This window comes from Motacilla alba, chromosome 2 (assembly GCF_015832195.1).
Source record: "Motacilla alba alba isolate MOTALB_02 chromosome 2, Motacilla_alba_V1.0_pri, whole genome shotgun sequence".
Classification (NCBI taxonomy): Eukaryota; Metazoa; Chordata; class Aves; order Passeriformes; family Motacillidae; genus Motacilla; species Motacilla alba.
The window spans coordinates 20,803,325-20,821,383 of NC_052017.1; the positions used below are offsets into that span (position 1 = coordinate 20,803,325).

General features: G+C 37.4%; 1 protein-coding gene across 1 annotated transcript in view; it reads left to right on the forward strand.

Moving 5' to 3' along the window:
• The window catches only part of ITGA8 (integrin subunit alpha 8), a 112,542-nt gene that overhangs the window by 16,969 nt on the left and 77,514 nt on the right, over positions 1-18,059 (forward strand). Inside the window, exons 6-13 of the mRNA XM_038161336.1 lie at positions 318-363; positions 1,305-1,430; positions 2,584-2,628; positions 4,075-4,118; positions 5,080-5,136; positions 5,256-5,308; positions 10,763-10,968; positions 13,199-13,390. Of these exons, the coding sequence (XP_038017264.1) occupies positions 318-363; positions 1,305-1,430; positions 2,584-2,628; positions 4,075-4,118; positions 5,080-5,136; positions 5,256-5,308; positions 10,763-10,968; positions 13,199-13,390 (769 nt within the window). The remainder of the gene's footprint in view (positions 1-317; positions 364-1,304; positions 1,431-2,583; positions 2,629-4,074; positions 4,119-5,079; positions 5,137-5,255; positions 5,309-10,762; positions 10,969-13,198; positions 13,391-18,059) is intronic.

Below are 18,059 nucleotides of genomic sequence, written 5' to 3' on the forward strand. Positions count from 1 at the left end.
CTGCTTCATTGAATATGAGCACCCTCTTTTCTGTTAACTTTCTTTTGTACAATTAAGCAGCATTTTTTAAAATGTTGTATTAGTGGTAAAATAAATGGCTTTCATTCAAGTGCAGATGCATAGGGTGATTTTAACTTTTTTTTAACTATGGATTTTCCTGCACATCCATGCACCTACATCCTTTCCTTGAGCATGGCTATTCTCCTTTGTCATTATTCTGATATTATTTTGGTAATTTAAATTGCTTTTTTCCCATGCATGCTTAATTTTGCTGTGTTCTTTAGTTGTGTAATTTTATTTAATTCTGATTTTTGTAGAATGGAGACCTGATAGTAGGCGGGCCCGGTAGTTTTTATTGGCAAGGTATGTTCATCTGGCTGGTTAACTGGATTTAAGAAGTGAAGGAGAAAGTATTGTGTGCTGGATTTCCACTGTTTTTTTTTGGTTTAAGATAACCCATCTCTGATCTTATTTTCAATAAATGTAAATCAAAATAATTGCTTAACAAGCAACTGAGCATAAAAATAAGCCATGAAAATCCAGGTTCTGGGTTGTATAGGAAGCTAAACAAATGCAAATAACTATTTTTATGTTGGCATTTTAGTATATTTGTAATTTAATTAATAAGTTGAATTTTTCCTTGGAAATACTGCAGGTTTAAAAATTGCTAATATTTGTAGAGCAAATGTACTATTTTAAAAAATGTTTGTTACTTTTGTTTTTGAACACAACCTTTTATAGCTATCTACAGGGATTTTAATTTCATTGGTGGCATCACTGTAGGTTCCAAGATGCAGTTTCTTGTGTAGATAAACCCCGAAGTTTTTTTCAGTAAAGGATTAAGAGGTTATTTTTGTTTTAACCTGTTCTTACATGTATGATGTAGATGATTCTCAGCCTCTGCCTAGCAGCTTGCCCACTGTCAGCCTCTTTGATGTGTGTTTTTGCGTTTTTTTAAAAGAAGATCTAATTGATTGTGATTGTAGGGAATTCATAGCTTTGAATTCTCCATTGAGAAATTGCTTTCATTGGTACAGTGCAGTGACTTTAGTTTGAATTAGTAGATTGGAATGGGTCTGAAGGTGTTTTTGTAATGGTTCAATAGAGATTCAGTGCCTTGTTTTGATGATTTATGTGTGCTCTTGAGACTTCCACAGTAACAATGGAGAAAGCTTGAGAGAAGCTATCTATCTTTGTGTGATACTAGTGTCCTTTCTGCTCTCTTCTGGTGTTCTGCTAGCCCTGTTTTATAGAATCTGGCCCTCTTTTAGGTCCCTTTCATTTATGAAGCTGTTTGAATCCAGGTCAGGTAATCACTGCAAGTATTGCGGACATCATTGCAAATTATTCCTTCAAGGATATTCTGAGGAAACTGGCACGAGAGAAGCAAACAGGAGTGGCACCACCCTCATATGATGACAATTACATGGGTAAGCTGAGTTCTGTGTGAGTTAGCGATATGTTCTAAAAGGGTGAGCCTTACACAAGTATGAAAACAAGCCCTACACTACTATTGTCTCAGTTGTGAGAGCATTTGAACATGTTTCGCCTTAGGCCCAACAGCAAATCACTAGTTTGCTGGTTAATTCAGTGAGATTACTAACATTCTTAAAATGATGCACAGCAACAGGATTTGAAGGTTGAGATCTTGAGTGGCTTGTTACGGTTCTTATTATTTGATCTTAAATAATTAGGCAGAAATACACATTTTTCCCATTTATGTATTTTTTCATTGCAAGATGATGGATTGAACTTAGTGTAATTAAAAACAATTTCAATTTTTATTAGGTAAATTCAAATTCAGTTCCGTGGTATTTTGTACAGCACTACACAAATACCCAATTTATTGTCAGTGATATTTAAAAGATACAATTGAAGTCAGCAATAACAAAAGTCAATTTGAAGATTTTAAGTAATCAAAAGGCTCAAAAGAATCAAAAGAAAAAAGGCTCCTTATCTACTTATTAGTACTGATCTCTAAGAATTTCTTGATACTCACATGTCTCTGCATGTAAGGCAGGTTTTTCTTCACACAGTTCTAGAAGAGATTCAGTGGAATTTGAAGGTGTGTCCTTGCACTGTTTCCCATAGATTTGAAAATTAAGTCCCTGATACAATCCAGAAGTCTTTCTTTACTGTGACAGTAGTTACTATCTCAAAGGTTTACTAAAGCTCCAAGAGGTGCTTTACTGCATCTTTGGAAATCTGTTTTCCATATAAAGCTCAGTGAGGACACTCATACTTTAGAGTACAGTAGTGAAGACCTGAATTGTGTCAATAGCCATTAGGGCAAAACACCATATTACCTGGTGTTTTTTTCAGATTAATTACTAAGTATTATTGATGTAGAAGCTCATTTTTGGAGAAGAGGGATCAATTTCATATGCATTCAAACCTACCATTAATTTAGTCATAGTAGTGTGATAAACAATTTTCCTTTTCTCCACATATTTTTAGTATACTAAAGTTAGAAAACTTGCATTCAGCAGATCCATTGAACAGACAAATCTGATGGTCCTTGCATATTTTTGAAAGAAATTGTTTATCAAGTTGTGTTGTTTTTTTTAATTTCTCTTTAAACAGGATACTCAGTGGCTGCGGGGGAATTTACTGGGGATTCTGAACAAGGTAAGCATCTGTGTACTTGAATGAAAACCATATGGCCATACACTTTAGACTAAATTCCTTGTTTTGGGTCTCTGCACAGGAACATACCTATTATACATTTGAAACTCTGGTGAGACTCGAGCTATCTGTACTCAGTATTCTCAGAGACAGTTCTTTCTTTAGACAGTATAACATAACAGAATTAAAGTAACACAAAAATTTGAATTCCATAAGGAGTGGCTTTCTTGAGCGGCTGAGCAGCTCTGTAGTCCAGACTCACAAAGCCAGTAGGGACGTAGTACATTTCCACAAGTAAACCCAGTGCTCCAGAACTGCTGCTGCTTAATCCCTCTGTAGTTAAAGTTGTCTATCCTGCATTATGAAGGATTCAAAAAATAAATACAAAACCACACAGGTTTGAGCCAAGCGCTATAATGTGTAAAAAGTGGTACCCTCAGTAATGGAAGGCTACATCTTTGGCTGCTTTTTTAATGCGTACTCAGAGTTCTATAATGGATGATTTTTGAATCATTATTTCATGTGAATGACTGGCACAAAAATGTTGCGTAGTTGGCTGACTCGAGATTCATCCTGTGTCATGTTCAGGCTTTCATTAGTACTTCTACTTCCCCTTGGGCAAACACATTCAGTCAGAGGGGAGTGTATGATCCCAGTGAGGAACAGAGGAAGGCTAGGTCAGTACAAGCAGGTGGCTGAGGTGCTCTGTTATCTGAAATTGCTGCTGCTGTCTTCTGATATGGATATCCTAATGAGGCAAGGTTTAGACCGCATGACTGCAGGCTGAGACTTTGCTTCTTCCTTCTTTTTTTTTTACTCATTTTTTCTACTAGTTGTTTAAGATTTCACCATTGAGCAAAATTGCTTCTAGAAGGCAGCTAGGTCTAATGATTATTGTTCTTATTCAGTGGATCCTTCCAATGCCACTCTCAAAAATTTCCTTGTAATGCTTTTAGATAGACTGTGCATAATTTGTCAAGCACTTACATGGCATCAAGTGAAATAATGGATGAGACAAACTGTTGGTAGGCTAAAAGAAAAGAAGTATTTGTAAGGACAGTTCTATTTAGCTTCTGTGCTCTAGTATGTGATGCCATAACTAATTCTCATTCCATCAGTAGACAGCTGTCAGGTAGCAAGCTGAATTGTACCAAGAACTTTATTATACTGCACTATGCTAAGCAATGCTAAACAGAAAGAGATCCATGGATGGGTGTATTCAAAAGTCAGAGTGTAACATTTTGTGCCAGTAGATGAACTGAATGAATGCTATAGTCCTACGAAATAATGGCTTGAAGTGATTTACAGGTCTTTCCAATACAGATCACAAATCAAAATCCTAAGGGATTTGAAATATGTATCAAGGAAGTCTGAAGTGGTGTGGGATACATCTTGCATGTACAGCTCAGATTGCAAAACTAGTTCACCATTGATCTTTTATCCTTTCAGAGCTGGTTGCTGGAGTCCCAAGGGGAGCACAGAACTTTGGCTATGTATGTACTGGACCTTCATCTTATGTTTTTTATAGTGAGAAGGCAATTAAGCTATTTGTAAGGTTAAATGCTACATAATATTTTCTGTCTCCTTCATACAAAACTTTCAAATCAGTAGGAACAGCCACTGATTTTCACCCTCAGGCTTATCTGGCTGGGTTGGAATGCCTTTACTGCTTTGGGTTTTGAATGGTAAGCACTTAGTCCCTTCTGAAGTCTGTTTTCTCTAGGCAGTCACAATTACAATTACATGCTCTGAGTCTGACTAGTATCCCTATACCCACCGAGTGTTATCAGACCTAAGCTCACCCATAGGTTAGCATATTTTTGTACAATGCTGTGTCCACAGTGGAGTCCAAGTTCAGATTATTCATACCCATTGTTTACTCTCAGTGCTGTAAGTGTATACACTGAAATCCAGATGCAAAGGGTCATGATATGCAGTTAGAAGTGAAGGGAGGAAACAATATACGTTTGTGAATGCAGCTGTTAACTTGTAGGCAAAAAGTTCCACAAGTAACCTGACTGGGAAAATAGATCACAGCCACAGACACGTTCTCTAGTTTTGTGGACCCCAAATTCCTTGTGTCTCTGGGACTTGTTTGTAGGATTTTTAGGAAAAAGGTGTGTATGCATATATATTTATATATCTGTGTATACTTCTTTATGTTCTAAGTTCATGTTTTCATGCCTAGTCACTGATTAGTTGATAGTCTATGATTTGCTGTTGTTCGGTGTCCGGCAAGGAAGGGAAATACTTTTCCCTATTTTTTTCATGGGGAACCTGAGGGTTATGAGATCTTAGCAATTTGTTCAAGATCATACAGGATAGCTGTGGTGAGACAGAAAAAGAACTGTTTTTCCTTGGACCATCTTTTAGTGTGTTAAATTCTTTAGCAGTGATGTCATGCTGTAGCATCTCCATGTGTGCCTGAAACTTGCCTTATTCTTCTGTTGCCAGGTCTCAATTATTAATTCCTCTGACTTGACCTTTATCCAGAACTTCACCGGTGAGCAGGTAATGTCAAGCAATGTGATGAAATATTGTGTCTCCAGTGCATCAAAGAGGATTATCAGTAAAAAAACTTTACATTTTATATCAAATATGAAGGCCTATCTGTTGTTTTTTATTTTCAGATGGCGTCCTATTTTGGGTACACAGTTGCAGTATCTGATGTTAACAATGATGGGTAGGTTACGAAATATATTAAGCTCCACTGAACATTAATAGAAACAATGACTGATATTTATTAATAAATGTAGGTTTTCAGTTGCTTTATTCCTCAAAATGCTTCTCTTGGCTTCTCTGCTTCTCTAATTTTAATTTTCCACATAGACTTATCTTTGTGCAGCCACAGTGGCATGAGTATTTGCAGGCCTAGTTTGGGTGGGTTTATCTTCCTGAATGGTTATTCAAAGCAGTGTGTCAGAAGAGTGTCCAGAGTCCTGGGAAACAGATCCAGGTAGCAGAACAGTGAATAAATAACACCACGGGGAAGAGATAGGTGAAAGTCAGTAGTTCATTCTCCCATTCTCACATACAGGAAAATTTTCTCATCCATAGCTTCACTTCTCAATTTTAAAAGCTTTCTAATGTCATCAGCTCTTCTTTCCTCATTCCAGCACCTGCTGGAATGGCCATCCATTTTTATCATCCTGAGGACCACCAATTGTCTGTGCCCCATAGTTGTTACAGCAGGCATTGTGTGTGTCGGAGGAATAAGGATGCTCCGCTCCCAGGGTCGTGATACTTGGGGATCATTATCCCTAAGATACTTAGGAGTTTCAGGCTCTGTTGAACAAAACCCTTGTTAACTTTCAAGTCGTGTTAAGTCTGATTAAATATTTTAGAAGAGGATAAGGGAATATTTATAGTAGCTATCTAGCAAGGAGATAAAGATCCCTGAAATCAGAGACTTGGAAGTCTGCACAAAGATGAGCCAGAATAATATTTAGAGATGTAGTGTACTCTTGCTTATTGCAAAATGCCTCAGTTGTGTCTACATCATACGTTTTTCTTGTAATCATTTCTTAAGTGCTTAAACATAGACCATGAAATAATTTTTCTGTGTTAAGTCATTTCTTCTCATCAGTGACTACTGACCCTTTAAATATTGAGTTTTACAAGAGAAGAGAAAAGTAACAAGGTGATCAAGTGTTATTGCAGTTACAAAAAAAAAACAAAAAAAAACAAAAAAACCAACAGAACAGAAGCTTCAGCAGTTTCCATGGTGGCTTTATAGAACTCAAATCTTACCAGATTAAATTTTGTCATAGTATCACAGCTTTTGAAAATTTCAGTTTTTCTGATATACAGAATCAGAAATTATTTAGTCCTACTGATGTATTGCAAATGTGCAAATGTGAAAGAGTGGGGAAACATTTATCTAAGGTGCAATAGACACTCATTAGACTTTCAGGGTACTTATTTAACTTCTCACTGAACCAAACTATTTCCTGTGCAGGTTATTTCCTGTTAACCCTAGGGTTACTTGGCAGGTCTCATATTTTCTGTGTACCTCTAAAACCACAGTTTATGTCAATAATATAATCAAACTGCTGTTGAGGCCTGTGTGGTCTCCCAGTCTATATCTTAAAAGAAATCTAAAGACTCTTCCTGAGATCCAAACATCCCACAGAAAACAAAACACAAAAAGCTCTACTGGATAAACATGTCTGATTAGATATGTAGCCTGCTTTTGCTGGTTTACACATATAATCAATAGAAATAATTATCTGAAAGGAAGAGTAAAGGAGGGGGGAAAAAAAGCAAAAGGGAAATTTACACTTCAAATTCACTTAGGCATTTTATTCAGCTAAAGATGGAGAGGTAGTGGTGGCCTCACCAGTATGAGAAACCTGATTAAGTTATTTGCTGAAAAAAAGAACACAAGATTATTAGGAATAGTGCTTTGATGTAATAAGACTCATGATATGGCTCAAAGATTAGGCTCATCTTAGGAAAAAAAGTTCTGTAGATCTGGCCCAGCAGTTCTGTGGGTATAGCAAAGTGAATCATGCAGTTTTACCTGCATCACATCAGGACTGTAGGCAGAACAGGGAAATTGAGGATACTGTTTGAACTACCATTTAGTTGCCTGTTGCTATTACTGAGAAATCCACAATGAAACTTAATAAATCAAGTTTGCCATCAACTTACAAGCTACATTCCTAGTAAAGAGAGAGAAAGAGAGCACTTTCAATTTAGGCTGAATCAGTCCAATAAAAATAGTGAAATAAACTGTTTACTGTTTTTTGGGGTTTTTTTTATTTAGCCTATATCAAAGCTTTCCATAGTTATACTTTGACCTCTTGACATTTCCCATATTCCTGCTTTTTATTACTCTGCAGCATACAAAGGAATGCACACAGTCTCAGCAGGTGGTCAGCTTTGTACTTTTTAAAGATTTTTTTTTTAATCAGAAGGGAAGTAATACTGGCTGGTTACTTTTCTGTGTTGGAGCAAAAATTAAAATATAATTTATGTTAACTCTAACATCTTAGTGCAATAATGAAATCTAATGAACCAGTTCAAAATACCACTGCACACTGAACTGCGTTTCATGGTTTAATATTACTGTCCAGGGGCTTTTGCTTTTACTTACTCATATGGCTTTTTAAAAGTAATCACATCAAACTGAATTTGACTCAGAACTCTCAATTTTGTAAATACAAACTCCTACAATTTAAAAAGCCAATTGAAATATCATCTTTCACCAACAAAATACATAATACTGACCACATAGGCACTTAGAACCCAACAAGTATACACACCCCTCTACCCCCTTGACTGCTTGCTATCTAAATAATTAAGTTGTAGAAGCTGGGAGATAGAACTGAGTATAAAGTAGGGTAAGCAGCAATTGTTTGGTTATTTTACCCACTTGAAGAGGAACCAGAAGAAAGTAAATGAGGATCAGAGAGAGTTGGGTAGCTGACAAATTCTTCCTTTCTATTTACAGTACACTGCTGTGACAAAACAAAAAGCCCAAACTCTAATCCCAAACCTCTAGAATTGTCTAAGGGAGAATTCCCTTTTGCAGAGTTCTTGCTGAAGCAGCGTGCTTTGACCTGCAGAGCTCAGCTCTGAAGGAGAAGGGTGAGAAAAGGAAGGCCTTGTGGGGGCAATACATCTGAGTACCTGGAGGGAAGACAAGCCAAGTGTTGTGGGTGTTCCAGGTGGCTCTGCTGCCCATAACCAGTTGAGAAATAAGTCAATGCATTAGGTGCCTTCCCACCACCTGTCCCTCGGTACATCAGAAGATGAGCCATCTTAGATACCAGATTCTGGTCTCCCTGGACTGTTCATGCATTTTTTGCAGTCATTGTCATTTATTTTAGCAAAATTGAAATTTTACCAGAAAAATAACCCAGTACTGTGCACTTCTAGCTGGGGTGCTGTGCTCCCTGTTCAACAAGCTCCAGCTCCTGTCTACTTGCTTTCTGTATCACCTGCTTAATCTTGTGTTCTGGGTTAGGCTTCTGCTTAGAGAGTTTTAGTACACAATAGATAGTCCGTGTTTCTCTTTGCACCATTTTAGGCACTCTAGATATTGCTCTGTGGACCAGGATTTTAAAGGTATCTGGGTATCGTTTTATTTTACATCAGTGTACTGGAAGCTTTCCGACTCTCAGTGAGTTGGTTCCTTATCATCTCTAAAAAAATCTTCCTTTAGTCTTAAAATTGTTCATTTGTAAAATTTTCAAGGAAGCCAAGCACATCTTTTATTTCATGGTTTCTACAGCCCTTAACTCTGTGGGGTCCCAATGTACTGGGAATGTCTGGACTGTGAGGTACTGAAATAGTAATTGATGATAGTGCTGCTGTGTAATGCTTTTAGTACATAGCATATGTAAAATAACTTAAAAGAGCTTTCATTATTTCTTTCTGTTGTTGCTATTGTTTCATGGCAGCCATTTCAGCTGATATTCTGTCTCAACCACAAACATCTTCCATTAGTAGAGGAAGACTTTAAATGCTTAGTGTGAAAGGAAAATCCCACCTTTGATGTCAAGTCAGCATCTGCTTCCTTCCTTTTTAGTTATTTATGCCATAGGGTAAAATCTAACATAAAAAATAGGACAGCTGTACCAAACTGACCTGACATTTGGAACTGCACTTTCCTTTATGGAAACATACTATAAAACTTAGTAGAAAAATAACATTCCTAGAAGTATTTTGTCACAAAGTCACAACGTCACAACTTATATAATGTGTAAGTTCTACAATGAAATTATTTTTTTTAGATGAAATATTCCATGCTAAATTCTACGGTGTGTATCTTAGAATCATAGCATTCATCTGTGGTAAAATAGTAGCTGAAAATACTGCTGAATCATACAGATTTTTTTCTATCACAATTAGGAAAAACAATGCAGTGCAATTTTATTATTTGGTTTGCCAATAGATGAAGTCTCATATTGGAAACATGATTAATTGTAAATAGAAAGTTTTCTGTGAGTTTTACAAAGTTTGAGAAAATTTTCACATTAGAGCAAGAGAGCATGTTTTCCAAATTAAATATTCTGTGATCAAATATTCCTAGTTACTTGCAGTAACAGACTTCCTTACTACAGATGGTCAAAGACCACTGAGTGTAATACAAATTATTTTATTATTAGGCCTTGAGCAACCTCCAGCAATTAATCTGATACTATCGTTTCATATCTCAGAATAATCCATTAAGAATACTTCTGCTTTTTATGAGTCTGTCAATCACACTTGTTTTTATTCTTCACAGTTCATGAAAGGATCTTTTTATTCCCTCTAAATAAATGTTGGTAACATGTTTTGAAAAATGACTGTTTAGAACAACAAGGTGCAAAATATGCTTTGATTGGTCTGTGTTCTTTTACAGATTCTTCTTGGAGTGGCATAATGGACAGACTTTTTTCTCTAAGCACCTTATTTTTATGATTTGATTACGTCCTTTCTCTTTAATACTCAATACAGAAAATTATATGAGCACTGCAACTACTTGTGTACCTAATATTGAACAGAAGTGTTTTCAGAAATAGGGCTTTGGCTTTGTCTCCCAGTTTCTATATGAAGAAGTGATGAGGCATTCTCTATTAATTGATGCTCTACTTTGTTTCGTGTATGTTACTCAAAAATCTGTTGTAAAGTGGCAGGGTTTTTTTCTTTTGGTCACTTACTGATAATTTTCAAAAACTAGATTTAATACTAAAATTTGTCTCTTACTGGCACTGTTAGTAAAACAGATCTACAGAACTTGTTCTAGAGACACAGATTCACTCTTAGATTCCTGACTTCAGCATCATCAATTGCAAAGTGTAAGTTTTCAATGTCTGTTGTGGGCATGAATTGAAGTACAAGCAATTCCACTTAAACCTAGAGAAAACCATTTTGGCTGTGATGATGATCAGGTGCTGGAAGTAGTTGCCCAGAGAGGTTGTGGAGTCTCCATCCATGGAGATATTCAAAACTGAACTGAATACAACTGTGGACAGCCTTCCCTATTTGACCATGCTTTGAGCAAGTGTTTGAACTGGGACTCCAGAAGTGCTTTCTTACCTCAGTTAGTCTGACTGTATGATAATCATCAGCTTCTTGTTTAGCAAATGTATAAACTGTGTTGTTTATACTCAGTCTCTCAGTGATGCTGGTTTTTTGTTTTTTCCAGTTTAGATGATATCCTAGTTGGTGCCCCTCTTTTTATGGAACGAGAATTTGAGAGCAAGCCTAAAGAAGTTGGGCAAGTTTATCTGTACCTGCAAGAAAGTGCATTCCTCTTCCAAGATGCACAAATTCTGACAGGCACTGAAGTGTTTGGTAGATTTGGCACTGCAATCACACACCTTGGAGATCTCAATCAAGATGGATATAACGGTAATTTGTATGTAATGTAGTGTATTTCTAACCCTGAAATTATGAATGCCCAAGCAGCAAATATTGTGTCTGTGCTGTGCTGGAAAAGGACAGTGTTGTAATGTGTTGTAACATATTTGAAATTCGTGAGAATTTACACTAATGCTAATGAAACTGATATTGAGACCCAAATCATGAAAAGCGACCAATAAGAGGGCAGTCATATTGAACTACAGTGTGATATTTTACTAAATATGAGGGGTTTTTTTTAATAGGTTTTTATTTTTGTTTTGTTTTATAACTATTATAACATTTAATTATTTGGTTAAGATGTTTCATTTTTTGGAAAGTAGATTTCTCTCCTCAAATGCTTGGAAGAGTTTGATAATTCACTGAGGCTCAGTACATGGAGCATTTTGTCAACAATGAAAGAATTGGGCAAGTACAGAAGTACTATTTTGGAGTCAGCCTTCCACTGGTACTTAAGTACTAAAAAACTGGTGCATAATAGGTTCTTCTAAATGCTTATAGCACATGCACACAACAAAATGTTCACGTAAGTTAACTGGCTGCCTACATTCAAGCAATCAACAACTAACCTGACTGCTTGATTACCTGAGAAAGCTGGGATACCTTGAGCACCTAGAGTTAGAGAAAGCTGGGATACCTTGAGCACCTAGAGTTAGAGAAAGCTGGGATACCTTGAGCACCTAGAGTTAGCCTCCTAGACATGATCAGTGGCATCTTGGTTTTCCCTGCATGCACTTCCTTACTTCTTATTTCCAGGATGTTAGGGATCTTCAAAGCAGGTATCTTTGCATCTAAAACACAAAGTTTTTTCCTGGAAGAGCTGTTTTGCACAGCAGCCTTTAGAATAGTTGTCCTATTAGGGAAAAATTAGTGAACTAAGGAAAATAAATGAACTAAGGAAAAAGTAATTACCTCGAGGGCTGTTTTTCACAATGCTCTAGTCGCTAGATTCTAGGGCAATGTCCTCATTGTGTGGCTGCTGTGCAAAGGATCATTCATATTAGGAGTCATAGAATTGCACTGGGGTTCACTGTGGGTGGAAGCCATTGGATTGTGACTGCTGAGAGTACCCTCACTGACTTGTCTTGGAATCCACCATGAAGTTCAGCACAGATGAACCTCATTGTGGAGAATTCCTGTTTTCTACCTGTGAGTAATAGCAGATACCCTCAGCTACTCTGGGCAGGCAGTGTTGGTCTCCCATCTCGCCAGAATTCAGATGAGGTAGGCAGAACACATTTCTGCTTTTCTCTGTCACTGTATAAAGACTAAGAAGACTCTAGAGCCAGAGTCTTCTGCTTCATAACTGAATATGCCAGTCATAGAGCTTAGGTGCACTTCTGCCTTTAGAGTGAAGCTACAGAGTCCAGGTACTCAATTAAAGTTTAATAAAGAAATCCAGCACCATTTCATAGATCAGAACACAAAAATGAGAGCTGTAGATACAGATCCTCTATTGTTTCCTATTGTCTAGCTCAGCTAGAACAGCTGTTGGATCTCAATCTAGACAATATTGTCTCTACATCCTGTGCACAGAAACTAAGAGTACTATGAATTCTGCTTCTTGGATATGGCACCTCATTTTTAAGGATTGAACTGTTTCATTCCATAGTGCCTAAGACCTCCTGTGAAATTCTTGACTTGGTACTATTCCATCAACAAAATGATGAATTGGTATAGATGAAAACATTATATTCCGCTGTTCTCTTTTGCATTCTAAAGCATTAGGTGTTTGAGGGGGTGAAGTTTTTTGTCTATGTAGGATATGTTATCTGGAAGAAGAAAATTAGTTTTGTCTAACAGCTGCTCCTTATTAACAAGTGATAGAAGAAATCAAAGAAAATTTGTACTGGTTTAAAAATATGAAAGTAGAAGCAGGCATTCATTAGAACTTGGTTTGTTAAAGCTAATTAACTGCTCTGGAAATATGTAGAGGAATCCAATGTGGACTGGCTATTTAGTATAATTAAATAACCTCTTCATAGGATTATTTTATAAGCTTTCGTCATGAAAGTTTGACACAGAAAAAACACTGCTAACATTCTGTATATTTGCCTTTAAACTAGACTACATGCAGAAATACAGAATGTTTAAGTTCTTGCATGTTTGTAGCAGAAGCAATTTGAGTCTATTTTCCTGCAGGGAGTTAATTTTTAATTGTGTCCATTCTTTTTATCCTTTTCTTTTTTTCTTTTTCTTTTTTTTTTTTTTTTCTCTGCAGACATTGCTATTGGTGCACCATTTGCAGGAGAAGACAGAAGAGGGAAAGTGCTCATTTACAATGGATACAGTAATGGGTTAAACCCTAACCCTTCCCAGGTTCTCAATGGAGCCTGGGCCTCACAGTCCATGCCTTCGGGATTTGGCTTCACTCTGAGAGGAGACTCAGATGTAGACAAGAATGATTATCCAGGTAAGATTTTTGCATTAGAGAGGGAATTTCATACTTCCATTCTCTGGTAAATGCATCATGCCTAGACTGCTCCTTTTGGAAGGCAGAGGTCGGAATAAAGGATAGACATTTCTGGACAGTTCTGGTTTGCTTTCCTGAGAGTTAAAAACAGACAAAACAAATACCCCCTTTCCTGTCAAAAGACATGATCAGAAAGTCAAGAAAGGGCTTAAATAGCTGTATTAACATAAAACATGTGAAGTTTACAATGAAAACCTTAACCCTTTTCCCCCACTTCCAAAAACTGAATGGTCTCAGCTTATTGAACTTGTAAGGTCTCCTTCATCCTGGCATTCTTTCTTAATTAAAAGCATGTTGCATTGTAGAAGAAGGGATTGGTTTGGTTGTGTTTTTAAGTTGTTTTTTGCTGACCGAAAAGACACTGAGCTGTATATAGTTAATGGCTTTGCACTACAAAAAAGCAGAGAGAATGCAAATTGCTTAAAAGCAGCTATTTTATTTGGGCCTTTTTGTCCTTTTTATGTTTTCATTTTGAGATATGGGCTCTTACTTTTTAGGTTAGCTTTGATTCTTCCTAATGAGTTTACCTGACATGCATTCACATTTATCAAGTTTGTAACATTAATTAATTTTTTCAGGGAAGCAGTTGTTTTTTAAAGAAAATTTTCCTACCATCTAAGTAGTCTGAATGTAATTGTGCTTGTATTTACTCTCTCTCTCATCTGGAAACAAATCTGTTCTGTTTCTTTTCATCACAATTCAGAAGTCGTAGTAAGGACGTGTAGTAAAACATTCTATTTTCTCACTGTGAAAGGTTCATCCACAGTAAAATCCTAACAGTCCATGCTTCCCTGACTAACGATGAAATCACTCTTGTTAACCTGCATTATTTCAAGGCTAGAGTTCTTAAAATTGTACTATTTCAAAAGTGAAAACTGTAATTTTTCAAAGGGACAAAAATAAGATATTTTACCTTTCTGCGATGGATTGTAAAAGCCTTGAAAGCAGTATCTTTCCAAAAGCAGAAGGCAATTTCTGGGAAGGGGTGTTTACAATAGAAATTACAGTTTTACAAACAGAAAAGCTGACTGCAGAGTAATAAAGTGAGGCTATCATGAGACTAAAGTAAGAAGATCTTTAGCATTTGAGAGAAGAAAGGGCTTTTAAACATTGTTCTTACTTTTTGTTTGCATAGTGTTGATGTTGCTATTAATAGTCTTTCATTGTCCATGACTAATGAGGTTCTCTTGGACAACAGAGCACTTTATTAAAGTTTCAGCATTTAAACATTTCCTAAAGCACCCACAAGGCCCCCAGCAAAACCAAAGGAAACAGGATATTGCATTCCTGGCATTTCTAAGATTGAAAAGATAGAGGGAAGGGAGAGATTCTTTGACTCACATAGAGAAGAGTAGAAGTCTTACTGATGTATTAGCATAGTTTATGTGGAGCATCTTTAAAGCTAATTTGTGGAAAGTTTGGGTGACGAGTCTTGATCTTTCTAAAAGTGCACTGAGGAATTGTAGTATAATTGTGTGTTCTCTGTCTGTCATTGTGGCCTCCACCATGCATCCTACTTGCAGAATTTCACATTGTGTTATCAGCTCACTGTGTGTTAGATCATTTGGTTTTATTACAGGAATTACCTAATTTAAAAAATGAAAACAAACAAAAGAATCACCATCCTGCATTTACTGTAACTAGCTTTTCCTCTGGATGAGCAGTCCACAGCACGGTGAAAATCTCTCAGAAAATGAGAAGAAAAATCCCTTACCGTGAGTCAACCGCCTCTTCCTTAATTCATGAAGATTTGGAGCACCAAAACAGAGCTGTAAAAATAATGCAAACATGGCACAATGCTAGCACAAAAATAGACTGCCTTCCTATGGGAAAAGGGGAAAAAAAAGGAAATAATATAGGGAAATGCAAGCCTAGGACAAACACTCTAGGCAATGAAGTAAGTAATCTCTCTCCTGTCAAAGAGCTTTTCTTCTTCACCTCCTGACGGAAAGGCCTAAGGGCAACCCTTGTAAAAGGAAGAAACAAGGTACTGAAGTTGGAACAATTGGGAAGGAAGTTTTATTTTAGAGAAGAGGGGTCTGGCTGACTATAGAAGGTCTAGAAAATTAGCCTTTAATTCCATGCTTCCCAAGCTACTGTTTGTGCCTGTGATTCAATGAAGGTTGTGAAAGATTAGGGAAAAAAAATAACAAAAATTTTAATTTAAGTTTTCTAGTTTGTATATTCTAAAAACGACCATTTTCTAAAAATAAAAATGTAATAAAATCAGATTATTTTGACTTAACATTCTCAGAAGTTCTGGACTGGTAGATGAGAGACAGCTGTAAAGTCTGGCTGCAGGTATAAACTTAAATTGCCACTCTCTAAGGTGAGATTCTCCAAGCACGTAGCTCTTCCATGGCTAGAGTTCAATTGTTCAACACTGACCTGGATAACTACAGCTGTGCTTGTATAATTTACTCAAGCACTTGTGCCTGACATGGTTCATGAGGCAGCATATCCATGCTAGGAAATGGGAGTCTGAGACTTGAGTTACTCTGCAATTTCATTTCTAATGCACTGTGAAGCATTTTCAGACCTTTTAAAGGTTCAGGCCTTCTTTAAATCAGACCATAAGGTAATGTTTTTGGGAGCAGGTCACTGACCTAGAGGGCAGAAGATACCACCTGTTCATATGGCTCCTTATCACAGACCACTGGGCTTCATCCTGGGATCGCTGTACTGGCCCCAGAAACAAGTGCTCTCTGATTTCAAGTTGGGTAATACCGTTACTAAAAAGTGAGGGTGAATCACAGTCAAATTTTTCTCCCATTGGAAAAAGGTTAAATCCTCTCTTGGCTGGGAGTTCAATTCAAACTGAGATCTATGTATTAGCCTTCTGGAGAAGAGAGGCCATTTGGTATAGGGAGTAATATCTTCCTCTCTTCATCCAAATGCCAGTATCAGCTCAGGAACAGAGAAGGAAACGGGGAGCAGATGAAGACTCCCTAGTACACAGAGCTCTTCAAATCCCTCAGCTTTCCTGTGGATGGAGTGGTTTCTCTTTTCTCCTCTTCCTGCAACTCCTGCCCCCAAAGGGAGAAAGTCTCCCTCACCCCCCCACTTCCTGGTCTTCTTTAGGAGAGGCAGAGAAAGAATCTCTTGTCCCCCGTGACCCCAGTTGTATAATAAATTTGGGAGAAAACTTATCACGGGCAGGTTTAATGGTGGAGTAGCAGAGCAGACAAGGAAGAACATAATACAGCCATACTGATAGCGATAAAAGATCTGTCTAGCACCATAGCATGTTTCCAACAGTGGCCAACAATAAATATCCTGGGAATTGTACAGTTGTTGTGATATTTTCCAGAATATTCACCCAGCATTAACCAACCAGAATATCAAGGTGACCCAGAGTAAGAGATAGCACCTCCAAAACTAGTATCGCTTGACAGACATTTCTTCCATGAATTTGATCAATCAGCTGTAGAACTCATGCAGACTTGTGGCACACACAGCATTTGTCAATGGACCCCACAGCCCAGCTGAATTGTCTGTGAAGAAGTAATTCTCACTGTGTTCTTGAATGTTCCACTGGACAGTTTCTAGTTCTTATACTGAATAGACAGTGAACAGTTCTGCAGTCCAGTAATTTTCCAGTAATACTTCCTCTGTCAGCCCTGTGTTTTAGTAATCCTGTGGAACGAATTCTAATATATTTAATTGTTCCTTGTGCAGTGGAGAATGGCACACCAGTTCTGCTGTACAAAATGATTGTTCAGTCTTGCCACCACTGCTGCCTCTTCTCATGTTCTTCATATATTTTTATGTAAAGAGCAGTTAGTAGTTTATTACTTGGGTATGGGTAAAGTATTGTTTCTGATAAAGATTTTACCATTGACCTGGGTTTCATACCAACCTAAAAAAAGAGCTGTATCTTCTCTACTGAGAACAAGATCAGAATTAGGACTTGAAAAAACAATAATCCCTAATATTTTTTGTTGCTCTCAGTACTTATGTTTGTACAAGAAAATAAAGTGGGCCAGGAACTGTGGTCTGGGCTTGAGGCTACATGGCACAGTACAGCTCACTATTATCAGATGAAACCACTGGAACAGGATGGCAGTACCCACACTCTGTTTTGTGAAAGGTCTTTGGCCCAGGCGATTCCACAGACCTTTCCCAGCTGCTGTCTGGGAGAGTACTAACTTGCCCACACTAAAGTCACAGCTAGTCTATACTAACAACACAAAAATATGGACAGTACTTACACAGTGTTCAAGCTCATGCCCTGCCTTTATTGAACAAACACAGGGTACAGACAGCTGAATAACTAACTATCAACAACTTACCTAAAAATGGAACTTTCTCTGGTAGGGTCAGCATGCAGACAGAACTGCTTTTCCTTCTTGTTAGCAGTTCAGTTAGCAGTAACAGACCTCTCAGCATTGTGAAAATACAGAGATTTTTTCAACAGGGAAGACTGAGTTTTGTTACTGAGTACAACCTTTGGTTTACATCTCTGCAGCTTTCCAGGAGGGAGTTCTGTAAATTGTGTCATACTTACAGACGCTCCAGATGTTATGTACCCAGAACTGTTCCTTTATCAGCACAGACAGGGGTGATAATATGGAAGTCTCTGCTTTGCAGGCTTGGAGGCAGTAGGAAA